Below are 24,024 nucleotides of genomic sequence, written 5' to 3' on the forward strand. Positions count from 1 at the left end.
CCGAGGCGCTTTAGGATGGTGGAATAGCCTTGACCGTGCCAGAGCTAGGGCTTGAGCCGCGGCCGCACGCGATCCCGGATCATTGCCGGATGGGCTTTCGGGATGACCCGACCATGCGGGGAACCAGTAGCCAAGATGTGAAACTATTGTGACATGTGATTAACAAAGAGACTATGGAGTTGCATCGATAAGACAGCCAGGATAGAAGACCAAGCCATGTTGCTGGCAGACATTTCAGGGAGCTTTTCCCTATGGTGTACCTCCGGGCCTTGACCAACCCCTAGTCTCAAATCCAGTATGGCAGCAAGAAAGCAGCTCTCCTTTGCGCAAATGTTGGACTTGATAGCTGCCTTTGCCTTTCGGATCCCTCTATCCCTAACATTCAACGTTTTCAAGGCCGCGATCGGAGCTTCAGCTCGAGGTCTTCCGCTCCGCCCGAGCATCCAGAATGCGTGCGCAAGAGCCATCATGGACTGCCTCCATCCCCACCAGGTCCAGGCAATTGCCCCGTCCACGATGCAAACATACACATCCTGGATCCGTCGGAATGCGCAGCGCACGGGATTCTACCACCGATTTGACACACTGAAGGACGAGACAACTCACCTCGTCTGGCTTGGGCCTAAGAGATCCGATAAGGTGATACTATTTTTCCACGGTACTGGGCCCTTTCTCTCTATCCGAATCTGTCAATGAAACGCGTAATCATGAAGCTCACCTCTTCAAGGAGGAGGATATCGAACTCCAAGTCCGCCGTAAGACAGTGATCCGGGGTGAAGACAAAGATCGGCCGCCACCGCAGCAGTTCCTTAATAACTCCACAGATATAGGGCATGCTTTCCATGTCTGACAGACAGGGCAGACGAAGTGTCCCGTTCTCTTTGTCAACACACATCCGATCCACCTCCTCGCGCGCCTTCTGGAACTTGTCCGGGCAGCAGAGCGCCGCCATGGCGAAGGTATTTAGCACCTCGCGGGTGGTGTCGCTGCCAGCCTCGATCAGCTGCATGGCCACATACATGGCCTCTTGATCGTCGCCGGTGAACTTGGTCTCCTCATGCAAAAGCACATCGCGCACAAATGAGGGCGGGGCGGTACCTGCGTCAACCTGGCGGCGGACAGGCACCCACCACGAGCGGTAGACCTCGTAGTTCCACTGGCCCAGCTTCTCCCAAGAGCGGCGCCAGGGCTGAAGCACCCACTTTGGAGTCCAGCGATCCAGCTCCGGGAACCAGTCGATCCAGCTGGTGCCGATGCTGCCCACGAACCGGGTCACCACCTCCTGCAGGTCAGCCAGCTCGTGGCTGGATTTGTGTAGCCGCTCGCCCAGCGCGATCCGGTGGACAACCGAGTTGGCGTAGCGGTAGTGGTGCGCGAACCAGCGCCGCGGCTGGTAAAGGTACTCGGCCATCATCTGCGTGCTCTCGAGCTCCTGCCAGCCGCCGTACTGCTTCAGCGCCGAGCCGCTCAGCAGCGCGTGCATCACCCGCCGCTTCTCCGTCCAGCCCTCCTCCGGCGACAGCAGCAGGGACCGTCCGTGTCGACTCACGATGCCGCTAGAGATGGGCATCGGAGACCGGCCGTTGGTCAGCGAGCCGCGCTTGGCGATGATTTCCGCCACGACGCGCTTGCTGTTGAGGAGGATCCATGTCTTGGTGCCCAGGTGCAGCGTCGTCATCTCGCCGTACCGCGCCATCTCGGTCACCTGGTGATTCGGTTTCACACGAATCAGTCGGCCAGTCAAACCTTCATTTATAGTACCATTCTCACTCAACTCACCGCTTTATGGTCTTCATCCCTGGCGCGATCCTTCAGGAAAGGCAGGCTGCCGAGAATCGGGACCCCTTTCGGACCCGGAGGCAGGTTGTATCGCTTCCCACCGGGTCCTCGACGCTTGCCCACTGGCTTGAGCAGCTCTTGGAGGATGTAAAATGAGACTGCGAGACATACAACAATCGTGCCTAGTACTTTGACTCGGGGATGTGCATCCGTCCACGAGAGTATCATGGACAACATCTTGAGTAAGCTTTCTGACACAAATGGTTTTTTGTTGAAGAGAGAATCGATCAACACTCCACTTCATTCATCAGGTCTTGTATGAAGGCAGCTAGATTCTAAAATTGACTTGATGGAAACATTCTTTTCGACGCACAGTACCTAGTGAATGCTGTCCGGAATGCACCCGGACACACATGGGGCGATAACATGTCAGGACCGGGTCTTTCCGGTACCGGGCGTTACACCATCGGCCTGCGTTCCGCAGATCGCGCACTGTAATATTCGGTATAGAGGTCCGTAATGGTTCCGGTCCCGTACCTTCTGTAATTCATTCATCGAACCAGGAGGTACTCCGCGGATTGTCTTGATTTCTGTCTGTAGCCCTGAGGTTACTGTATACTTCCTCATGTCTTGACGTAATACCTGGAATCTTCTATTCTCTTGAAAGAAGTGTTAGCAATCCATTGAAATGTATCTATTTAATGTTCAACACTTTTCGCAGAATTTCGGTGATAAAGCTTTCTCGCGCCACAGACTGGAGCATGTATCTTTTACTGTGCCATCTCTCGCCTCTCCCTCAGAAACTCATTTCCACAGCTCTATCGATCCTCCTACCCTGAGAACTAGAATATCCGGTACGCCTCAGTGGCATACCATAATGTAAGGTCCGCATCATACATTTCTAGTAAATGATATTAAATTTTGCCATATTGATTTGGCTGTTAGAGATAAGAATCACCCGCCCTGGATCTTCCGAGGTATTTTTTTTTTCGCCTTGAACTGTGCCGGCACCAACCCGGAGACAATGGAAGAAAGATATATATATTAGTAAAGAAGAGAGCGGATATGAAAGTGCCTGTCACTACCGAGGAAATCCAAAGAAGGTCATTAGGTTAGAACTTAGCGCCCATGCTCCAATGCGCACACAATATCTAGGCCTGCTGCCTGAGGCTCGCGATTGGTTTCCGCTCAACCCTAACTTCCTGCTCTTCAAAGCAAGCAATGTGCCATCGTGCGGCAACCTGCAATAAATTCAGTCAACAGGATTTTGATACTGCTGAATAAATACAAAAACCTGTGGATAGCTTTGGGTAACGACAAGATCGAGCTTAATTCTCTATCTACAATGGAGCACCTTGTCTTGTAACCCGCGGGCAAACAGACCAACCCTCTGATATAAAAGTCACGATAGGCAACAGAATCTGAGCCCCTTCTATAGAAGCAAGACACCGACCGCAAAAGCCTTTGTCAATTTCAAAGAAAGAGAAATCCAGGAAACAAACAATCAGGAGCCATGGCAGACGTCACTACTCCCACTCCAAAAACCTTCAATCCCTTCAAGCGCCTGCCGCCCGAGCTCCGCACTCTGAAATGGGAATTCGCATGGCCTGATCTTCGCCTGCACCATGCGGTCAGACTGTGTCCCGCGGCAGAGTGTCACTGGAAGCTGTACTGCGGCGACGATTCCGACCGCGCGTATACGGAGATGAAGCCCGCATCGCTGAAGATCATGATGCCGGCGATGACGGCGGCGAACCGCGAGGCGCGCGCTCTCTCCCGGAAGTTGGTCAGGCGCTCCCTGTACGAGTATTTCGAACCGTGTCCGACGGCCACCCTGACACCACCCAGTGAAGAATCCGACCCCTGGCTGGCGTTCGACTGGCGCACGCGTCGCTACACCTTCCGCCGGCTTTACGCTTCTGACACGGTCGTCTACCTATCGCCCGCGGAATTCGAAGCAATTCTCCTGGCCAGAATAAGATGCCAAAATTCGCGGTCATATCTCTTTGAGACGATCGCGGTACCGCTGACGCTGCTCCAACGGCACTCCGAGGCGTTGCGTGTGCTGAGCGAGTACTTCACCCGGCTTAGCTACGTGATGGTCGTCGTGAATGATCTCGATGACCGGCAGAATCAAACTGAGCAACAGCAAGAGCAACAGCCTGACCGGCAGCATGAGCGGCCGCAGAGCTGGTGGGGCCAGTTCGTGCAGTGGAGTAGCGGCGCGGCCCAGGAAGAAGGCCAACAGCGGCAGCAGCAGCCGAAGAGGAATAACACGAAGAAAACAGGCTGGTGGGTCGATAACTCGCACTGGGCGCAGGGGAAGTATCTAGGCCCGGATCCGGCCACCCCCGGGGTTGGGGATTGGATCCATGAAGAGAAGGCCATGCTCAAGACGAACGTCTACAGCATCATCCAACGGGCGTATCGGCGAGTTCCTGCCTTGGATCGTGCGCAGCTTCGGGTCTGCCCGGTTCGGGCCTGTCACAAGGAGGACGGCTGGATTGGCATGGCTTCCGGAAGCAGGTATAGCGGCATGGATATGGCCCTCCAGGTCTCGCCGATTGAGCCCCTGTTGCTGACAGCGCCTGATGGTCCGATAATCAGGTGAGACTTGCGCAAGTAGCTTTATATCTCGAGTTTGAATATGAATACATTTCGACGCAATCAGCATGTGATATCACTTTCTAAGCCAGGAGGCGACCCGGCCAAGCGACCTAGATTTGGTTTATCGTGTCAACATATGTGTTCAGTATATATTCGGAACCCAAAGTAGTATTATCCCGGCACTCCTTCGTTATCGAGTCAAAACCAGAGGGAGAAAGCTTTGTCTTCTTTATGGTCTTCTTCTTTCTTACTTTGCTCCCTGAAATCGCGTTCATCTATCTACTCAATCTCATCGCCCACCTCCTTTGCGCATCAAAAGTGAGCAATGGCTAAAGTCACTGCCAGCCAGCATCACCAACTCTAACAGGTAAAGCGTGACATTCAATGTGATATTGCTTTATTGAACAGATGCAATTACTTTGGTGATCTAGTACTGCACATATTCCCTCGATCCTCTGATCGTGGCTCACTACATGATCCCGTACTTCTCGGGTCTTACTGAGAATTCTCTGCTCAGCAGTCTGAGTCTACATGATTGAGTACCCAAGATTTTACTTGTTAGATATATTTCCAACATTGTTGACAAAGGCTTATCGCGAGAAAAGCGTTTTGGTAGTACTCCTGAAAATAAGTATTCTTTCTCTCTCCTCATCACAAACCCGCTTACAGAGGTCCTATTGATAATCCCCATTATTATGTCAGAGTAGTACGAAACGCCTCGTCGATATCTTGCTACTGGGTAACAAGCCGGGCCTACCTTGTCTCTCATGATGATAACGTTGTCTTCTACGTAAAGATGAGATATGTGGTACTTATTCATTTTATGTGGCTTTTAAAAGAAGGGCAACCATGCACACCACAGCTTTGGCAATATCATCGGTTTGAACTGTGACCCTAGGCTGGCCGTATTTGTCTAACATAGACACATCACAATTGCTCTCCGAAGAGAGAATAGCATCACTCATCCTCCACATCCCTAGACTAGGTCCTAGAAGCGTTCTAGGCTATCTGGTTCTATATCCAAAAGCTACAGAGCGACGATAGAAATTCAGTGGTTATCAACGTGAGAGTGATTGCCAGCGTAGCTGGCCCTTAGAGACCGGGACCAACACTGGAGGAGCCGACGAGCATTTGCGCTTGCTGTTATCAAAGCTCAGTATAGGTTATTCCAATGCGTCCTCTAGTACATACGACCACAGGGTGTGGAAAACAGGGCTTCCCGTCCGCTCAGCCGTACTTAAGCCACACGCCGGGAGGTTAGTAGTTGGGTGGGTGACCACCAGCGAATCCCTTCTGTTGTATGTTTTTTGTAACTATAGCTTTCTTATAGTAAAAAACGAAGCCTTTTATTCCTTTTACCTTCCGATACTTTTCACCCAATTGAGTGTTAACATGAACGAAAGAGGGAGAAAAAAGGTCCGATTCTGAAATCATACTATGTTCACCGAGGGCCTGAGCTGGAGATGCCCACAAATAACCACAATTCTGCCTGGTGAAATTCCGGTCAATCGTCGGAAGCGCTGGTATGGTCGATGGCGACGCGATCCATCAAACACTCACACGGCCCGACCAGTAGAGGGTCATATGGACGCCGATCCTATTGCAATTCGTTACTGCAGGAGAGCTGCGGTAGAGGTTCCACGTCCAAGGGAGTGGTCGATCCTGCACGAAAGATAGTTTCCCATCGAAGAGCTCGGGGTGTGCGAGATCGGCATTCGATCAACATTTACCGAGATTGATCGGAAAAGCGCGGCAGCAACAAGCGAGAGGAGAAAGTGATCTGAGCCGTGAATCGTCGCGACAGTGGAGACACGCAATAAGTTACTCTGGTGCAGCATGCAGTGCGGTTCGATTCTCCAGCTCTCCACATCGAGATTGGGATTGAGTCAGGTAGGTACTCTATAGGGATTGCAGATTGGTCCCAGGACTCTGTAACAGTGGGCCCGAACTGTGGGGCAGCTGATGCTGATCCTCCCCCGGTTCAGCTGAGTGACGAAACCGCCCGATGGATCTACATGCGCGCGGCGGACACATAGCAGGCTTAAATGCTCTGTGCTTGTCCCTTCTCATCCCATTCACAGTCCCAAATTACGGCGTCCTCTCCCGTATTTTGAGAACGCAACAATACCAGTCTAGGACCTGCAAACTTTAGCCCACCCTCTCGAACAAAAATGGATCCTAGTCTCGACGAAGAAAGAGAGGAGATGAAGTCCTTCATGAAAGATGAATATGAAAACATGTACGAAGAGTTCTGGGAAATGGGAGAATGGCAGCTTCAGGAACACTTTGACAAGGACAAACTATTCGAGGCCCGCAACCCCAGCCCTGTTTCAGAGCAAGCGTGACTAATCCCATTGTAGAGCTTCCTTTACTACTTTGATTACAACGGAGAGCAAGAGTGGGAGGTCAACTGGAGGTTCAAGATGATGAGACAGGCGCTCTGGTGATTGGAAAACGAGAGGTACAGTACAGTTGTCCAATGATCTCCGTTCCCTCAGCAACAACAGACCCTGAGACAGATCAGCTAACTAAATCGCACTACTAAGCTTTCGTGGAGACTGGAAGCGCTGCGCCGAGTTGGCGTCCTCGGTCGCCGACTTTGCCCGGGTCTTCGGCTTGAAAAATGTCGTCGGCAAGATGGAGGAGGTAGAAGAGCGCTGCAGGTCGACGGCCGCGGACACCAACCAACTCAGCCATAAACAGGCGGAGCTGGACGATGACGCGCACGAAGCCGACCCAAAAGATGCAGGCGAGGTGGTAGAGGAGCAGGTTGCCGAGGCGTTGGGGCAGCTAGACCTGCAAGCGGATGCACCATCCGCCGAAGACGTCCAGCGCGGGTCGGACGATGATGAGGAGGAGGAACCTGACGAGGATGAGTTCGAGCAGGAGAGGATGAGGATGGGCCAGCAGCTCTGCCAGGAGGTTATCGACGAGCAGGGCCACGTGAATGTCGAGATGCTCAAGGATGTGGTGCGAAGTGGGTACATTAGCATGGAGCAGATGCGGAAGATGATCGAGACGATGATCGAAATCGGGGCGATGGACGAGACCACGATGGAAGAGATGATGCAAATGCTGGATGAGGTCGGATACATGAACGGCGAAGACGCCTTCGGGGAATACGGCGACTGGATGGAGAAGCTCTGGGAGTCCCCAAAGTACCAGACCAATTCGTTCACTCAGGAACAAGCACAATCCGCGAAGACTGAGGCTGATGACGCTCTTCGCCTGCTGTTTTCATGCTTCTACCAAAACGAGGACCCTGACATGTCGACCTGGGATGAAGACAGGAATGAGAGTGAAGCGCCCGAGCCCGAGGGACTCAAGATCAATTGGGGGGTCTTTGCTGTTCGCCTGGCGGTTGGTTTCTTGACGAATGGTCTGAGCGAGGACGCGCAATGGTTCCCCAACAACCTCGAGAGCCTAACCTACTGAGAACGCTACGTGAAAGTCAAGATACATCAGGTAGAGACGTACCTGGTCGAACATAGACTGCTATTCAAGATGACAACAAGGAGCCAATGATTTGTTGGCGCGAGCCCTGTTGCAAATTCCAAGTATAATATTCCTGAGGATAAAATCCAAGAGCAAGCATTACAGACTGCCTGTCACGGGAGACAAAGTAACCTCCTCTTCGTGAGCAATCATCCCTTGACAAACCAAACCCGCGAGCTGCCGAGCATAGGGCCCAAGCCTCTCCTCGATGGCGTTGCGTGCAAAGTGATCCTTCCATTGCTGCCATCGTTCCCTGCTCCACATGTCCTCCCGCCTCCCGACTTTCTCCCGATTCAAGCACTGCCGATACACATGGGCCCTCACTTCGGGTCGCAACAGCCACTGAGCCCCAGCGATCACCCAGCCGGCGAGCCATCTGTACCCCGAGTCTCGACGCGCGGGGTCGTCCAAGTCCGGGTACCAGCCGTCGTCCTGCAGAATTCCTTCCAGCGCGCAGAGATGCGTGCAAACGATCAGATTCCGAACTAGGAAGCGCGTGATCGCCGCTTGGTAGTTCCGCCAGCGAAGTTCTCGATCGGTCGGCGGGGGCTGGATCGCCGGGTAGTGGCGGTAGATAAAAGCTGCATTGACACCATCTGGCAGTGAGATTCTGAACAAAAAGAAACAAAAAGAAACAAAAAGAAGGATTGCTCCTCACCCTCTCCTTCGTAGCGAACCCGACGACAATGCCAGGAAGTTCCCGTCCAGCGGCCACACTTCCAGTGTGGTGTAAAAAAGCTTATCCTCCTCATCATTTTCTCGCATCGGATTGATGATCTGGATGCCGTGTCGGGGGAGCGCTTTTAGGGTTTCGAGAAAGGCGACGATGCGGTCTTGCCCGACGTGCTCCGGCGGAAAAGCCGAGGCGAGTCGGGTAATACACCGCACGACCATTTCAAAGTGGGCTTCTGGGGCTGGGGCTCCGATCGTGACTACTTCTTCCTCGGTTTTTCCCTCCATTTCCACAGTCAGGGGATCTTCAGTCAATACTGTATGTGGCGGCATCTGATCGCGATGGTAGGTATACGCTCGGTGGAGTTCGTATCGCTCGTTGGATTCCGTGGTGATGTAGGTGTCAATCTCGGTCGCGGCCTGCGTGGGTGTCGTCTCGCCGTTGACCAGTGATATCAGTAGTGTCTTATACCAGATATCTTCTTCATCGTCCCAGTCTTCCAAGAGATTCAGGTCCAAGACCGAGTCGAACTCTGGATCTGGGGTTGCGGAGGGTTAGGGAAGCATTTCTGATAAGGTGCTGTTGTTGTGTGTTGACTGAGTAGTGGGGTTGGTTGAAGGGCTGGAGTGAGAGTGAGAGACTCCAAGATAGGGGTGGCCTAAGAACGAAAGAGAAATAAGGGTTCGGTTGTGGCTTAAACATACAGTCAAAGTAAGCACTAAGTTAGTAACCTGGTGAATGGGAGCTGGAGACAAGGAATAGGGCTATCCTTCCCGGGCGGTAACTCACAGAGACATCACTTCCAACAGAACACAGGTCTGCCAACATAAGAATGCATCACTGGCTATCTCCTATTGTAAGATACGGCCCCCATATGACCCCCAGATTGCCTCAACCCTGGATCTCATTCCTCCAGCCCCCATTGAGGCATCGTGGCGGACCCCAACAATGCAGATAGACGAACGTCAAATAGCAGTGTATCATAGAAAGAACATTCATGAGTGCGATGTTGTACGATGCAGACGCTGAAACAACCTTGGTCGACGATGACGGCTTCCCATAGCTTTCTTGTATATCCCACAGACCGTAGGCGCATTCCATTGGTGACTCAACTTGTTCGTATCGTGAGTGCTGATCTGTTGAGTCTTGTCCACTCTTTGGATAAGGAAATCATTCATTCTCCTAAGCCGGCCTGATCAATAGACAGTGTCAGATAACTGTGAACTAAGAAGCTGGAAACAAGCCCTATAAAGCCAGCCTCATATAACCCATATCTTGCAACTACTACAACAATCACCCATAATTTCACTCGCTCATCCACTCGTTGATCGATACCTCTGTTTATTAATATAGAAATTCATTCATTCATTCATCCAAAATGCAAATCAAGAACATCCTCGCCATTGCCCTTCTCGCTTCTCCAACCTTCGCACTACCTGCTGCTGCAGGACCCAGCGAGAGAGATGAGCTCAACCTCTTCGAAGCCCGCGCGGTGAGACTTGGACTTTTCTCACATTTCCCTTCTTCCCTCTAAGAATCAAAAACCCCATGAAGCTAAACTTGTCCAAACTCCCCGCCGTCGGGGAACAACGGTAACCTGCACCCCGGAAACGAAAAACAAGTCCAAAACCAAGTTCACCGTCAACGTGGCCACGGCCGAGGCCCAGGCTAAGACGGGTGGCTGCACTAAGGGCAAGAGCGGCTACCCGCACATGTTTGAGAACAATGACGGGATTCACTGGGGCAATACCGCGTGCGATGCGTAGAGTGGGCCCTCGAGTCCACTGCAGGAGTACCGGTATACTGGACCACCAGCAAGGTGAAAACGTGGTTGAAGGACGAGAAAAGGGGTAGCAACAGAGTTCCCACTGGCTCCAAGACTCCCGTTCGCGTGGTATATATGGAGGGCAACAACGGCGAATTGTTCTACTGTGGTGTCATGATCCACAAGGAAGTGGAGTCGGATAATACTGGCAAGGGGTTCGTCAACATTGGCTCCTGATGTCTCTTGATCAACTGCTCGCCAGGCTCGAATAGTTGGCAGACAGGAGTGAGAGATATGGATCATGCTTTGGATGTTTGTTCAAGTTATGCCTGCTCTACTATGTACAGTAGTCCTCTCACACGGCCGCTTGTTTGGCCCCTCTGTGTGGAGCCTGAAGGGAATAGGATTACAATTTTATCTATACTTGATAGAAAGTAAAACAGGTAGCAGAAGAAAGAAAACTTGATAGCTTGATACGGTTAAAATAGGATTAGCATAGGCATGCGGCAATTCCATTGAGCTGCACATCATGCAGACAATTAATCATCTCTCATGTTTCCAAGGAGGAAATAGATCCATCAACAACTTCAGGATAGTGTTGCTATCTATTCTCGTCAATGCAAAACTCGGGTCTCGATATGGAATGACGAAAGTATCATAGTTGTTAGGAAGGAGGCCCTCCTCATTCCAACCTGAGGGGGAACTTTGCAAGCTCAAGCATCCGGTAGCAACGTCTCAGAGAGACCCCGACTCATGCATTGCCACTACCTTGAGTATTTGCACGACGCACCAAACTGTTCAACGTCGGGGGACGGAATCTGTATTTTCCTTTGGATGGGGGTGGGGGAGGATCCGCCCTGTCCAGACTGTTAGATTCCTCCGGAACGCACAAACACCGAAGAGAAGAACATACCCATCATATGCCAGCTTAACCAGCAGATCGCCACCCTGGTTGAAGAGAGGATCCTTCATGAAGAAGGTACCGGCGGCCGGGAGGCAGAGGCGGTTTGCGTTAGCCATCGCCTCGGCCAAGACATTACTGACATCATGTAGTGCAGAATTCATGCTTTTCTTGAGGCCGTCTGCCATCTCGTCGGCGATATTTTGCGCGGTGTCTGTCAAGTGCATACCCCCACCCTCGTCGTATGTAACCTTCACATGGTCATTGCTCTCCTTGAAGCGAAAGACAAGTCCGCCCTCTTCAATAGAGGCCATGTCGATTTCTAGTTCCCATGTGGTGTGTACAGTCACCCAGAACCTGCAGATTCAGGGCCACCCGCCACGTCAGAAGACACATCCAGACCGCCAGGAGACACAAAACAGAAAGGAAAGGGGGGCTCACTCGGTAGGACTCCCCGAGGATCTGTGATGATTGAGGTCATATTTGAAGTCATTGCCTCCCTTCACAGTGAGGCTTTCTTTTCCGGCCGTGAACGCGACACTGGCCTGGATATTGGTGACTAGATGGTGTCAGCCTCTCGAGCCCTTGGTCTATCCTTTTTAGAAGAGACAGAAGAGAAGGCAATGCATACCATACTGTGCCGCATTCATCCAATCACTCCCACTATCGGGTTTATTGACTTTCCTCGCCGTGGACTTATCCTCGGTGCTCGTGGACCAGCCGCCGTACGCATTCGAAACCCATTTATAACTGCTGTTTGACGCCCCGGTATCGCCGATATGATACCTGGTCCAAAAGCCATAGGGCGCATCGGACGGTGTTCCCTTCCACTCGAGGTACGGCGTGTCCGGCACTGGAGTCATGGCCACCACCACCTGTCTGGCGAGGGGCAGCATCCATTCCCAGAACAAAGTTCGGCTCATGCAGAACGAGGCCCCTCGATCGCCTGCGCCATCGACCCACGGGCCGGTGTAGCCCATGGCACCCTCGGCCGGGGGATTCTTGAAGTTCGACATCAACAGGTATGACAAGGCGTTGTCGTCCTGATAATCCTTGTTGGATCCCTGGCCATCCACTCCACGCCATGGATAACAGAAGTAATCGATACTGGTTGGAGGGAACGATGGTGCGTATGGGTTGACTGCAAGTCACATCAATCAGCAGGTTCCTTGGGGCGCTGGCACTACACGCGAGGGACTCTCTTACGCTCATCGGCGCTTTTGCTTTCCTCGCGCTGGGCCGAGTATCCTAGAACACTCTTGCCATTTTCCGACATTCCCTTAACCCAGTGATCGATGAAAGTAAGCAAGCTAGCCCGCGAATCGCCACTCAGTTCGCTCAATTTGTTTTTACCGAGAGTCGAGATGTCTTCGTTGAACTTGGTGCTAGCTGTGGTTGGATGTCAGAAACAGGCCGTCTGATAGGGAGGACGATAAGCACTAACATGAAGAGTCAATGAAGAGCTGCGCGAGAGAAAAGTTTGACTCGGGAAGCCCTGCACGCTCTTTGAACTTCTTGTACTCTTCAGAGTCCTTCGAAATTTTCTTCTGGTCTGGCGGAGGGTCAGCATCGGCAGTGCGAGCACAAGCCCTTCCTATTTTGCCGGCGCGCACTTACTGATCACCACATCGAAGGCGAGGACCCAGTTGTCGATGTCGAGTTCGATGGTATCGTCGGACTCCTGACTTTTGTATAGGACCACTTTTCCCGTCTTCAAGGCTAGCAGAAAATACAACATGGGCTCACGGCTTTCGACATGAAGCTGCACGGAAGGAGCTCCGATAGTCGCATCGATCGACTCCCCGTGAATGCTTTTGTGGAAGTGTGTTAACGGGCCCTCGTCTTCCCCCTGGGCGAGCTTCCACATATTCTTGAATCCTGCATTGATCACCTTCTGCGAGAGGACAATGATCTGATCGTAAGGATCAGGACTGGTGTTGTTAACATAATATTCCTGGGAGGAACTCATGATGCTGGAAGCGGCCTAGTAACAGAATCGAAAGATGTTAGTTAGTTTTGACTGTCTTTGTGTGTGAGACCAGTCGAAGTAAAGTCCTATTATATAGGCCTGACCAGAGAGAGGGGGGGAGCCTCCCCTTGAAGAGCGTACGACTGAGTTTGGCTCTTGTCGAATGGTTCTCCAAATCCTCATCGCCCTCTTTCTCCGCCTTTGATATCATGAGGTAACATCGTTCAGCTCAGCCATAGTCACTTTCGACAAACAAGATCTCTGATATCGTGCAGCTCTAATTGCTTTTCCTTCAGCTGCCTGTGTCTTCCACTGACGTCAAAGAGTTGGCCTGGATCAGAATAATCGGCACTGAGCTCGGTGATCCCCCTAGCATCGAGTTTCCATTCTGGGCTTGTCGCATTACCAGGAGCAGGAAATCTTGTACTTGTGCATGTAAAACAATGCAGGTGCGAGACTCGGAGGGGCAGCCTCCCAGCCTGTTTTATCAGAGCTGAATCCTCGCTCAGGGTGTCTGTGGGATGCGTTCAGCTCGCAGGGTATAGTTGGTTGCAGAAGTGACGTGGCGAGGGGGAAGGTAGACGATCTGCAGACTGCAGGCCATCCGACTAACACCATCAAGGAAAAAGCAAGCCTAGGCTCTCAGAGATGCTGAGAAGGGACTCAGCTCATTTAATCTACGATTGCCCCGCTCAGTGCGTTCACCCAGCCAAGGTCCGTTCCGCCCCGCGGATGCACCCCTCTCATGCATGAAATATGCAACTAAACATGCAAGCGTCAAACAATTCGCACACATCTGCATCTTGCGCAGTTTGCCATCCACCAAAATACTACATTTCACACAGGGTGGTGATGCGCAACTCGATCATTGCACGCACGAGGGTTACATACTCCAAGTCGTAGCCATGACACATATCAAGAAAATCGCGCATGATGGGGGGGGAGGTCGCATTCACAGGCCCCTGTCTCAATCCTGGCATCGTGAGCTTCTTAATTTCAGCTTTCAGCTGGGTGTGCTTGAGAGGCACAGAGAGTAAGATAACACACACATACACACAGAGAGAGAGAGAGAGTTTGTATGTATTATTTTCTCCGGGGATGTTTTACAACTAGCCAATCTTGCTCCCATCGTATAAGAGCACCCTCCTTCTCACTCACTTGCGCTACCTTATCTCCTTCCTCCCCATCCTTCAGTCTACATCACTACTCAAACTCACCGCCTGTCATTGCCTGATAACATCCTTTCACCATGATTACCGTGAACAAGGACTCGGAGGTGATGACCAACTACGTGGCCGCCAACCCGGTCTCGGCTGGCGAGGCGTTCGGGGTCTTCCACGACCAGCAATGGCAGCCCGCCGTGTTCGCCCTGGGAGAAGACAGCATCCTCAGCCTGATTATCACCGTGGGCCGTGAGCCGAAGAAATTCGACTTTGCCAAGCTCTCAGGCCTCTTCTCCGTAGATGTCAAGGTACAAGCGTTTGCCGTCCTACAGGCACCGGACGGCAGTCTGGATATCTGCATTGCTACGAAAGCGAGCGATACAACCTCAAACTTTTATTTACTGCATAACATCACCTTGGACGAGATCTTGGGCACGATGCCATCGGCCAAAGTCATTCAAGGCGTCTTCCCGACTGTGGACCATATCTACATGGTATGTTATGTCCTGAGGCTCTAAGAAGCCATACGATTGGAAAGCATGCTAACCTGGGGTACCTCCATGTGGCAAGGGTCATAAACCAAGCGATGAGGCACGAGCACTACCACTGGTCATGGTAGCGTTTCAACGACCGGATAGGTTGACCAAGACAGAGGATCTCAACTACGTCAAGATCGAGGGGAAGAAGGCCACCTTGGTGGATCACTGGAGCCTGCCGGTCAATCCGGAAAAGATTCTCGATGTAACCCTGGTCACCTGTCTGCTGGGCGATGGGGTGATGGTCCTGTACCAAGGGTTCTCCGGGGAGAAGTTTCTGGTGTTCAAGGTGCTGGCCGCGGACGACGAGGACAGTGTTGGGTTCGAGGTTCAGGTTCCCTGTCCGGAAGGTAAGAGGGTTTCCTTTTTGGTCTTGAAGAGCACTCTACCCGCATGGCAGCCTTTGTATGATGGCTTAACGCCTTGAACACCTTCATTGATGTCTGGTATCCACTTTTAGGGGCGACCTGCCTGGCTTCGTTCCTGGACCCGGCGAAAGGGTGGACGGTCGTGCTGGTGGGCGGCAAGGAGATCACCGCGTTGGCCTACAAGGATTACAGCTCCCATAAGACCAGTGCCGGCACGGTGATCGACAGGCTGAAGCAGATCAGCGACCTCAAGGATCTGCACGTCTCGCAGACCGGGGAGAGCCTCCGGCTGTGGTATACCACCGCGACCGACGCGGTCTACTACTACACCACCAAGACTACGGCTCTCTCCGAGGGTATCGTGATTCCTCTCCTCGCGAAAGGACAAGGCGGCCGGATCTCCAGCCTTCTGTTCAGCCGACCCGCCGACGGGGATAACAAGCTTCTAGTCAGCAGTCTGCTGTCGGTGGACGAGACCGGAAACCTGTCCCTCCTGCAGCAGGACCCTGCCTCGCAGGTGTGGCAGCAGTACCCGTTCTGGCACGCTTCCGAAGAGACAATCACCGAAGTAAAAGGATTGATGGTCCGTCTACACACGACGGTCACCAACGATAGTGACGGGGACGCGGCCGACCTCCTCCCCGGGTGCTGGCTGCGTGTGAGCTGTTCCGGCCTCGTTCGGTGTATCGTCAACGGTCACCACACGACTCTCTCGCCCACAGCGGACTGGTACCAGACCGATGCCAAAGGTGTCCTGAATATCCTTTTGCAGACTGACGACGCCACGATCCATCAGTTCGCCGCCGAAGCCTACCGCCCCGCGCAGAAACCTTCGCAGTCGGTGTCATTGTCGTCGGCGGCAGCGGCCGAACGAGCCCTAACGGATCCGATCCTGGACCCATCCCGTAAGATCCTCTCCAAGATCCAGGACATCAAAACCGGCGACCAAGTCAAAAACCTCAAGAAAGCGGATGGGACGCCGTTGTTCGAGAAAGCCCCCGACGATCCGGACGGCGTTGCCAAGATCTTCCAAAAGCTCGTCGCCAGTGCAAATGATCTCCATGCCCAGGAGAAACAAAAGCTACAGACATACCACGCAGTGATTGCCTCTCCGAGCAGCAGTACCCCCGTCCCTTATGGGTTCTGGTCCGATATAGGGGACGCCCTTAGTGGAGCGTGGCATTGGCTCACCTCGGTTGCAGAGGATGTCTGGCAATGGACCTGCGATGTGGTCGGCGGCGTGTGGAAATTTATCGTCAAGATCGGCGAGGAGATCTTTGAGATCGCCCTCAACACCATCACCTCAATCGTGAAGGGCGTCATCTGGGTGTTCAAGAAGATCGGCGCCGTCATCAAGGATATCATCGAGTTTATCAGTTTCTTGTTCGAGTGGGGCGATATCCTTGACACAACCGACAGTATCGCCGCCGGGTTCAACGCGGCCCTGGAATACGGCAAGGAGGCGCTGGACGCGGCGGACCTCGACGCGCACAAGTGGTTGGAGAACGTCCGCTCCACAATCCTGCAGAACCTCACCTCCCTTCAGTCAAACGACTACAACGGAGCGCGGCTGGGAGGCAGCAATAGTAACAACAAGAAGACCACGGTCGCAGCCAGCACGGCCGGTGGTGATGCAGACGGCAATGCAGACCAGGGCGCCGACGAGGATGAGGTCAAGGCGGCCGTGCCCTACAACTGGTCGGCGTACTACTTCACCTACGGCGGCGGAACGACGAATGCGGTGCTCCACGACGACAGCACCACCACCGCCTTCGCGACAGGGGGCACGACCGAAGACCAACTGGTAAAGCTGTGGCAGGACGTGCAGGACGAGGTGCAGATCATCATGAAGACGGTGACGAATGTGGCCAAGGATCTGGTCGAATTCTTCAACCCGGCCAACTTCAGCGTGCGGGAAGTCATGGCCAAGGTGGGCGTGGACCTGGTCAACGGGATGATCGACGCGGTGGAGAAACTGGCCGACATCCTGTTCGATGCCCTGAAACTAGGTATCGACCTCGTGCAGGACCTGGCGACCAAGGAGATCAATATCCCCGTCATAACGTGGCTCTGGAAAAACGTGATCGCCCGGGGCCGGCCCCTGACGCTGCTGAACTTCTGCGCGCTCCTGATCGCGATCCCGACCACCGTGCTGTACAAGGCGAAGAAGAAGCGGGCGCCCCCCAAGTTGTCTGGGCGGTTGACGAAGGGCACTTTCGGCCAGTACGTGCAGGGCCAGGGCGACGCTTCGCTCGCGGCGGATATCCGAGGGTTCAGCGTCGCCGCGGAGTCGGGCGTGCTCCTCATCGAGACGGAGTTCGACGTGCTTTCACTGGGGCTGGATGGCGCCTTCGAGGGACTCGGGCTCGAAAGTATTCCCTTCGGACCGGTGGATAGCATCATGAATGTCTTTGATTCGGCGTCCCTGACTTTTGCTGCCGTGAACGGATTCACAACCTGGCCCGTTGGAGACGACGCAGCATCCGCCGCCTCCTACTCTTCTGGACTGACCACCGCCTCACTGGACACCAAACACGCTCTCAAGTATGCAGTAAGTGCTAGGCCCCACCCCACTCACACAACCACCTAAAACTAACATCCAATGTCCAGGGCTGGGCCCTCGGGGGCGCCAAGCTCACCGCCGGCACCGTAGTCAAACTAGTGAGCAAGAAGATGAAGCTAGAGCGACCGGTGGTCAAGCGGTGGAAGGGGACGGTCAGCGCCGTGCTGTCGGTGCCATCGCTCTGCCTCAAACTCACGAGCGATATTATGGACGCCACCGCAGCGGAAAAGAACGAGGTGCTGATCATTAACGGGTTTATCGAGACCATCGCCGGGTTCGCGGGCACCTGGGGCAAAGCCGTGGCGCAGTGGAATGACGAGCTCGAGAACTATCTCATGTATATCGGCTTGGCCGTCTACCAGGTCTGCCGGGTGGTCAAGTACGGCTTGAAGGTGGAGGATTTTGCAATTGAAAAGCTGGACTGATTAGAAACTGCTGGGGGGGATTAGGGCAGGGTGAATCGCTTAGTGTGAAGTTCAATCTCTGATCTCATGCTTTTCATCTTTGCGCCATTTTACCGTGCTGAAGCATGCACGGGAAGCCTCAATTATGTAGCAGCCAGTCATTTTACCAACTCACAGAAATGAGGGATCAAAGCTAAGAAATCGAATACTACACCCAAAGCTTTTCATAACCGTGCACATACGACCACAGAGTGTGGAAAATAGGGCTTCCCGTCCGCTCAGCCGTACTCAAGCCACACGCCGGGAGGTTAGTAGTTGGGTGGGTGACCACCAGCGAATCCCTTCTGTTGTATGTGTTTGCCTTCCTTTTTCCCCGCGGAGATGCACAAGGATAATAAATGAGAACGTTAGGAATATTCAAGTTGCTTTGTCTGTCTAGTTAGTTCTAATGTTGTGGGCTGAGAAGGTAGTGCGTCGGGTTGAAAATTTAATGCTCCTAGCATGCGTGAGTTATACAGTGCATGCGTCGACCTCCGCCCTCAACCATCTCGGTATTACGCACCACCTCTGCAGCTAGGCTGATGCTTTTGGTTGAATCGGTACCGCAAATCGCGTTACACTAACTTGAAGTTCAGCCTCCGACTATAACTATATTGTGGGCTCGGGGGCCACCACCATGTCGGCTCGTCAACCATTTCTACCCATCAGTTAGGGTTACCGTCCGGGCGCCGCTGCGGCGACCGCCCCTCCCGCTTCCTCGGCCCTCCTTTCACTGGTAGTCTCCATATCATATTCGATCACAATGTGATCCGTCCGATGGATCTCCCACCCGGGCTTCTGTGTCGGGCCCGCGCTCGGCAGGATCTCCTCCTGGCTGTCGCGGCGCATCGAGGCCATCGTGATGGCGGTCGGGTCGAGCATCGTCGACCGGCGGGAGCGCTTGTTGGAGGGCTTCGATCCACCATTCCCGTAGCCGGTGGCCTTCGGGTAGGAGCGCGGGTGGCTGTAGGAGGCAAGGGAGCGCTTGCCCAGCAGGAACTCGAGGAGGGGTTGGAGGGTGGGGATGCAGGAGGCGATGATGACGAGATCGGCTTCGACGCTTTGGGGGTTGGTGGGTTTAGTTATCGTGTGAGGATTAGGGGTTGGGATGAGACGAACTTTGTCCAGAGGACGAGGGACCAACTTGCGTCTGGGGATCTTGGGTCAGTATATCTAGTGCGAAGAGGAATTTGGATAAAGGAGCGCGACTTGTAGAAAGGGAGGGTTACAGGTTGCGTCGGAGATGTTGGCAAGGGCGTTGATGTGGGTGGTTTTGATGATGGCCGCGCAGGCGGATCTGCGAATACAGGGATTAGCAGCAGCAGGAGCAGAAGGAGGATTGAAGAGAACAGCGGGCATAGCCTACATAGCACCCATCCCCAGCGCGGCACACAACGCCAGCTTCTTATGGAGCGACATTTGCAGTTTCCAGAGAACCACGCTAGGGTAGATGGCGAGGCTGAGATCGGTGAAGGCGGAAAGCGCTATCAGCCCGCGGGGAGGTTGTTTATGTCAGTGAACAGAAGCCCTGTAACTCGATCAGGATGGCCTCACCCCCATTGAACGTCGCAAACCCAATAATCACAGCGGAAGTGCGACACGTTGCTCCTGGGACCGTCGTCCACAGAGCGCGCGGCGGATCGCAGGAGGTAAAAAAGATGATGATATTGGTAACAGCGACGGCCATCACCAGCCCAGTCAAACCCCATAGCGCGCACTGCATACGGAAGCCTGGGACCAAGATGCGGTGAAGCAGGGCGGCTACCCCCATCTTGGGGAAGGCAAAGGAGAGGATGCCGAAGATCCAGCCGATGTCGATAGTCATGTTCGCGCGCTCAGTCGCGGCGTGGCCAATCGTAGAGGAATGTCTCCCAAAGCCGCGGTGGACAGCGACCGTAGCAATACTTACGTTGACTAACCCTAAGATCTGAGATTGGTAAGGGGTCAGATGCGAACTGACATCTGCACCACGGGAGTCCAAGAGGAACTCACCATCGAAATGGCAATGAGTCGATCATCCAGCCCAAAGGCACGCACAATCTTGAGTCGAATAAACAATCGGGCCCATACCAGCACGGTCGCGAGGCCAGTCAGTGCCCACATCACGGCCAGCAGAACTGGACCCTTGTTCTGCTGGTCATATGCCGGAGTTCCCGCCATGGTGGGGAGGCCAGACTGCCCCAGGTAGCCGTGAAAAGAATTTCAAAAGAAGGTAGGGAGAGAGGAAAGGGACAGGAGGGAGAAAGCGGCAGCAGGCAGCTTTTTTTCAAGAGTATCCGTGTAAAGGCATGTGGCTTCATAGCCCGGTTCGGTGCAATAGTGGCATCAATTATAGGCAGTGCCTCCGAAATTGCTTACGCCGCAGTACATGGATCTTAATTAAACGGGTGCGTCGCCTTTATTTTTTTTTTCTTTTCCCAGACAATAAGCACGAGATGATTCGTGTGGCTGGCGGCGGAACTAATTCGGAGGGGAAACCACGCAACCAGCGCCATTTAGTGCAATGGACGCTAAGGAAGAAGGGATGGTTTTAGCTTGATTGCTTGCTGGCTGTCAGTTTCCAGGCTATACTACCCTCCCTTCCCTTGCAGCAAATGCCCGTGACAGGTGCTCGTGGGTGTACTGTACTGTATACCATCAGCATGCAGTGCGATTTGTGCTCTGAAAAGTGAGGAGCCATTATGGGCTACGGGCCGGAATTGTGGAACGTGCCGCGGCCCTTCCGACCCGGAGGCAGCGGCCATGCTGCCATTGAAGGGTCGCCCATCCCGGAAGATCAATCCGGAATCCGGACTCTCCGGCAGTGGGCCCGAGTGGAGCGCCATATGAGACAATATTTGCCCTACATCCAATCGGGCTTTACAGCCCGCACTGTCACGGTCTACTAGTTCATCTGTCAATATACTCAAGTAGACTCAAGCCGGCTAGACCAGGAGTCTCTGGTCTTCCGCCTTGAGAAAGAATTGGAGCAAGGCACGGGAGCCCCTCAGAGACTGTTATTTATCTCCCTGCGGTGGGAAGGGAGATTGAAATGCCTCCCTCCATCCTTCCTTGTGATTCCTCCCTACCTAGGTACTGTACTCTGTCTTCGCGCTTCTTTCCTTCCTAATTCCGCCATGGTTGAATCCAACGGACTTCCTGCGCCGGCCACGGTGACCAATGGTGTCGATGTTGATCGCATCGCTGTCAACCCCATGGCCCCTGAAAAGGTCGCCAGTCTGGCCCAAAAGATCGAGTTGCTGAGCAAGGCCTTCGCGTCTGGCCAGGCTGATGCGCGACTCCAGCTAATGGAAACCGCCGATGCCCTTCTAGCAGCGGTCGAGACACCGCGCGAGACCATTTTCCGATACTGCTGGCGCAACGTGAGTCCGCTGCCCACCCCAAGCGCCCGTACATTCTGCCCTCAAACAAGCTGACGGGTAGTCCACTAGACTACCGGCTTTGCCGTGATCGAGACAGCCATCGACCTCGGGATCTTCCGATATCTGTCGAACAATGACCGGCCGATGTCCGTGGCCGAACTGACGACAGCCACTGGCGCTGACATCGTCCTGCTACGTAGGCGCCTACTCCCCCATTTACCTCTTCCGTACCACTAATCCTTCGTCGCCACCTCCCCTAGAACGAATAATGAAACAACTCAACGCCATCCACGCTGTCACCGAAACTGATAAAGATGAATACACCAGCAACAACTTTTCGCGCACGCTCACCTACACCCGCTACGCCGATGCCTTTCCCGTGATGTATGCTTTTCCCAGAATCCTCCGACCCTCCACCTGGGGTCTCCAAAGACGCCCCCATTTAACCCGAAGCCTGTAGAACGCGAACCACCGGGCGTGCCGTCACCGCAATTCCGGAGTTCCTCCGTAAAACGGGCTATCGCGACCCAGCCAACGGCCTCGACTGCCCCTTCCAACTCGGCTACAACACCCAGGCCGCTTTCTTCGACTTCGTGGGCCAGGACCCGGTGATCAGCGCCCAATTCAACAATCTCATGTCCATCTACCACCAAGGCCGCGCCAGCTGGATGGACCCGGGCTTCTACCCGGTTGAGCAGCGTCTCCTGGTCGACACGACGACAACAGACCCAGCCAACAGGATCCTGCTGGTAGACGTAGGCGGCGGCAAGGGCCACGACCTGGCCGAGTTCCGCGCCAAGTGGCCCAACACCCCAGGACGGTTGATCCTGCAGGACCAGCCCGCCGTCCTGGCCGAGGTGGTGGGAAGCCAGCTGCACGAGTCGATCGAGTGCATGCCGCATGATTTCTTCACCGAGCAGCCTTGTAAAGGTACTTCCCAGTCACCTTCATCCCTTCTCCCCCCCCTCGTTTCTGGAAGACAAACCGATAGGCAAAAGGAAAGCCAGAGAAAAGCAGAAACTAACACCGAGTCAACCAAACCAGGAGCAAGAGCCTACTTCCTCCACTCGGTGCTGCACGACTGGCCCGACGCGATCTGCCACAAGATCCTGGCCCCGCTGCGCGCCGCCATGACCCCCGGGTACAGCCGGCTGCTAATCAACGAGAACGTGATCCCGGACCGCGGCGCGCAGTGGCAGGCGACGGGGCTGGACTTCGTCATGCTGGCGGACTTTGCGGGCGCGGAGCGCACCGAGTCCCAGTGGACGCGCCTCCTGCACGAGGCCGGGTTCCGCATCCTGCGCATCTGGGCGGCGGATCGGTGGTCGGAGAGCTTGATCGAGTGTGAGGTGGTGGCTGAGGCTGGGGCTGGGCCTGGGGCATGAGTGGCTGCTTAGTTGATCGATTTCCGGGATATTGGAGTTTGAGCTTGTTTCGTTGGGGCGGCTTCCCCTTTTTTTTTTTCTTCTTGGTCCCTATTCTATCTATATTTATTCATTCTTCGAGCAAGAGCGAGTTGCGTCTGTGTGCGGTCTTTCTTTCTTTTTGGTTTGATCAATTACGAGGGCAGTTGAGGGTGAACCTTACGAAACTGCGGTATCCCCTCGAATGTTACATGGGGTTTGTACTGGATGGTAGTTGCGATGCTGTCCCGATGTTTCGAACTTAGCCCTAAGAGACGCGGCCGGATGCGCCCCGATGAGCAGGATTGGGCATGATTTGACCGCTGTACAACTGCATTGTCGGCATTTGAAGTATTCAAAGAAGAGGTTTCTCTCGATCTCATCTGTGACCGCGCTCGACAACGTACATGATCAGGCATGGCCGGAGTAATCACCTGCTAGGGCTGGGTAGGGACCCCCGCCTAAGTTTCCACCGAAGAGGGTGGGATTCCGGGGCAGACAGCCTTACGACTGTGGGTCGAACGATCCGCAACTGTCGAATGAGTCATGACAGACAGAACGAAACCCTCAAGCCGAGCCCAGAATGCAACTACTCAGTAAGGTGCGGAGGCGTTTACCGGTAATCAAGAGCCATGCCAGTCTGTTCGAGTCGTGGCGATCTGTTTTGGGATACCATATTCACGAGGAAGAGACTAGAGACTACCCTACTGACTTGATGGCGAGCTAGAACTCCCCAGGCTTGTATTGGTCGAGGCCACTACGGGACCGTGCTCGTGACACTTTTGGCCAGTCTGCAACGCCGAATCCAAACTCAATGCCAAAGGGTAAGTTAAGTCATTGTATGGTTATACATACAAAGACCTGACCTTTCGATTCGGATATCATCCGGCCGTTCTCAGGCAGTTTACCTGCGAAGGTTGGCTCCCGCTCTCAAGTGGGGCATCCATTAGATGATGCATTTCACCTGGCTATCTTTTGGTACGCACCCAGTAGATGA

At 53.7% G+C, this 24,024-nt stretch overlaps 9 protein-coding genes across 9 annotated transcripts; 5 read left to right on the forward strand and 4 right to left on the reverse strand.

The window, feature by feature from the left end:
- Positions 1 to 676: 676 nt before the first annotated feature.
- On the reverse strand, positions 677 to 2,007 carry BO72DRAFT_378083 (cytochrome P450; the record flags this gene model as incomplete). The annotated part of the gene is made up of 2 exons (XM_040941294.1): positions 677 to 1,705; positions 1,780 to 2,007. The coding sequence occupies 2 exons, from the start codon at positions 2,005 to 2,007 to the stop codon at positions 677 to 679; spliced, it is 1,257 nt and encodes a 418-aa protein (XP_040801280.1).
- A 1,285-nt stretch (positions 2,008 to 3,292) lies between these two features.
- On the forward strand, positions 3,293 to 4,925 carry BO72DRAFT_458839 (uncharacterized protein; the record flags this gene model as incomplete). The annotated part of the gene is made up of 3 exons (XM_040946399.1): positions 3,293 to 4,386; positions 4,533 to 4,704; positions 4,818 to 4,925. The coding sequence occupies 3 exons, from the start codon at positions 3,293 to 3,295 to the stop codon at positions 4,923 to 4,925; spliced, it is 1,374 nt and encodes a 457-aa protein (XP_040801281.1).
- A 1,632-nt stretch (positions 4,926 to 6,557) lies between these two features.
- BO72DRAFT_509545 (uncharacterized protein) lies at positions 6,558 to 7,821 on the forward strand (the record flags this gene model as incomplete). The annotated part of the gene is made up of 3 exons (XM_040949339.1): positions 6,558 to 6,713; positions 6,747 to 6,829; positions 6,933 to 7,821. The coding sequence occupies 3 exons, from the start codon at positions 6,558 to 6,560 to the stop codon at positions 7,819 to 7,821; spliced, it is 1,128 nt and encodes a 375-aa protein (XP_040801282.1).
- A 159-nt stretch (positions 7,822 to 7,980) lies between these two features.
- Positions 7,981 to 9,655, reverse strand: BO72DRAFT_496297 (uncharacterized protein; the record flags this gene model as incomplete). The annotated part of the gene is made up of 3 exons (XM_040948622.1): positions 7,981 to 8,477; positions 8,559 to 9,092; positions 9,496 to 9,655. 3 exons carry the CDS (start codon positions 9,653 to 9,655, stop codon positions 7,981 to 7,983), a joined length of 1,191 nt encoding a protein of 396 aa, XP_040801283.1.
- A 277-nt stretch (positions 9,656 to 9,932) lies between these two features.
- On the forward strand, positions 9,933 to 10,556 carry BO72DRAFT_496298 (uncharacterized protein; the record flags this gene model as incomplete). Its single annotated transcript, XM_040948623.1, has 3 exons — positions 9,933 to 10,046; positions 10,177 to 10,307; positions 10,370 to 10,556. 3 exons carry the CDS (start codon positions 9,933 to 9,935, stop codon positions 10,554 to 10,556), a joined length of 432 nt encoding a protein of 143 aa, XP_040801284.1.
- A 514-nt stretch (positions 10,557 to 11,070) lies between these two features.
- On the reverse strand, positions 11,071 to 12,958 carry BO72DRAFT_378079 (uncharacterized protein; the record flags this gene model as incomplete). The annotated part of the gene is made up of 7 exons (XM_040941293.1): positions 11,071 to 11,176; positions 11,233 to 11,577; positions 11,662 to 11,779; positions 11,852 to 12,361; positions 12,427 to 12,609; positions 12,665 to 12,772; positions 12,838 to 12,958. The coding sequence occupies 7 exons, from the start codon at positions 12,956 to 12,958 to the stop codon at positions 11,071 to 11,073; spliced, it is 1,491 nt and encodes a 496-aa protein (XP_040801285.1).
- A 1,432-nt stretch (positions 12,959 to 14,390) lies between these two features.
- On the forward strand, positions 14,391 to 18,450 carry BO72DRAFT_428957 (uncharacterized protein). The gene is made up of 4 exons (XM_040943058.1): positions 14,391 to 14,846; positions 14,923 to 15,238; positions 15,349 to 17,807; positions 17,867 to 18,450. The coding sequence occupies exons 1-4, from the start codon at positions 14,439 to 14,441 to the stop codon at positions 18,242 to 18,244; spliced, it is 3,561 nt and encodes a 1,186-aa protein (XP_040801286.1). The 5' UTR covers positions 14,391 to 14,438; the 3' UTR covers positions 18,245 to 18,450.
- Positions 18,451 to 18,730: 280 nt separating this feature from the next.
- On the reverse strand, positions 18,731 to 20,616 carry BO72DRAFT_404047 (uncharacterized protein). Its single transcript, XM_040942250.1, has 6 exons — positions 20,255 to 20,616; positions 19,817 to 20,189; positions 19,629 to 19,746; positions 19,492 to 19,559; positions 19,382 to 19,412; positions 18,731 to 19,322 (listed from the first exon to the last, which is right to left on the reverse strand). Exons 1-6 carry the CDS (start codon positions 20,420 to 20,422, stop codon positions 18,938 to 18,940), a joined length of 1,143 nt encoding a protein of 380 aa, XP_040801287.1. The 5' UTR covers positions 20,423 to 20,616; the 3' UTR covers positions 18,731 to 18,937.
- A 550-nt stretch (positions 20,617 to 21,166) lies between these two features.
- On the forward strand, positions 21,167 to 23,451 carry BO72DRAFT_404051 (S-adenosyl-L-methionine-dependent methyltransferase). The gene is made up of 5 exons (XM_040942251.1): positions 21,167 to 21,624; positions 21,694 to 21,820; positions 21,885 to 22,008; positions 22,085 to 22,554; positions 22,669 to 23,451. Exons 1-5 carry the CDS (start codon positions 21,379 to 21,381, stop codon positions 23,007 to 23,009), a joined length of 1,308 nt encoding a protein of 435 aa, XP_040801288.1. The 5' UTR covers positions 21,167 to 21,378; the 3' UTR covers positions 23,010 to 23,451.
- The last annotated feature ends 573 nt before the right edge of the window (positions 23,452 to 24,024 follow it).

Source organism: Aspergillus fijiensis, assembly GCF_003184825.1.
Source record: "Aspergillus fijiensis CBS 313.89 unplaced genomic scaffold BO72scaffold_23, whole genome shotgun sequence".
In the NCBI taxonomy this organism is placed as follows: Eukaryota; Fungi; Ascomycota; class Eurotiomycetes; order Eurotiales; family Aspergillaceae; genus Aspergillus; species Aspergillus fijiensis.

Excerpts from the sequence above, each read along its gene's own strand:
- BO72DRAFT_428957 (XM_040943058.1), top strand. The coding sequence starts at position 14,439 with ATGATTACCGTGAACAAGGACTCGGAGGTGATGACCAACTACGTGGCC. Across the intron at positions 14,847-14,922 it reads CTGTGGACCATATCTACATG|GGTCATAAACCAAGCGATGA; the intron begins GTATGTTATGTC and ends CCATGTGGCAAG. Across the intron at positions 17,808-17,866 it reads AACACGCTCTCAAGTATGCA|GGCTGGGCCCTCGGGGGCGC; the intron begins GTAAGTGCTAGG and ends TCCAATGTCCAG.
- BO72DRAFT_404051 (XM_040942251.1), top strand. The coding sequence starts at position 21,379 with ATGGTTGAATCCAACGGACTTCCTGCGCCGGCCACGGTGACCAATGGT. Across the intron at positions 22,009-22,084 it reads GCCGATGCCTTTCCCGTGAT|AACGCGAACCACCGGGCGTG; the intron begins GTATGCTTTTCC and ends CGAAGCCTGTAG. Across the intron at positions 22,555-22,668 it reads CACCGAGCAGCCTTGTAAAG|GAGCAAGAGCCTACTTCCTC; the intron begins GTACTTCCCAGT and ends CAACCAAACCAG.
- BO72DRAFT_404047 (XM_040942250.1), bottom strand. The coding sequence starts at position 20,422 with ATGGCGGGAACTCCGGCATATGACCAGCAGAACAAGGGTCCAGTTCTG. Across the intron at positions 19,747-19,816 it reads GTTTGCGACGTTCAATGGGG|CGCTTTCCGCCTTCACCGAT; the intron begins GTGAGGCCATCC and ends GCGGGCTGATAG. Across the intron at positions 19,323-19,381 it reads TCCCTCGTCCTCTGGACAAA|CGTCGAAGCCGATCTCGTCA; the intron begins GTTCGTCTCATC and ends CAACCCCCAAAG.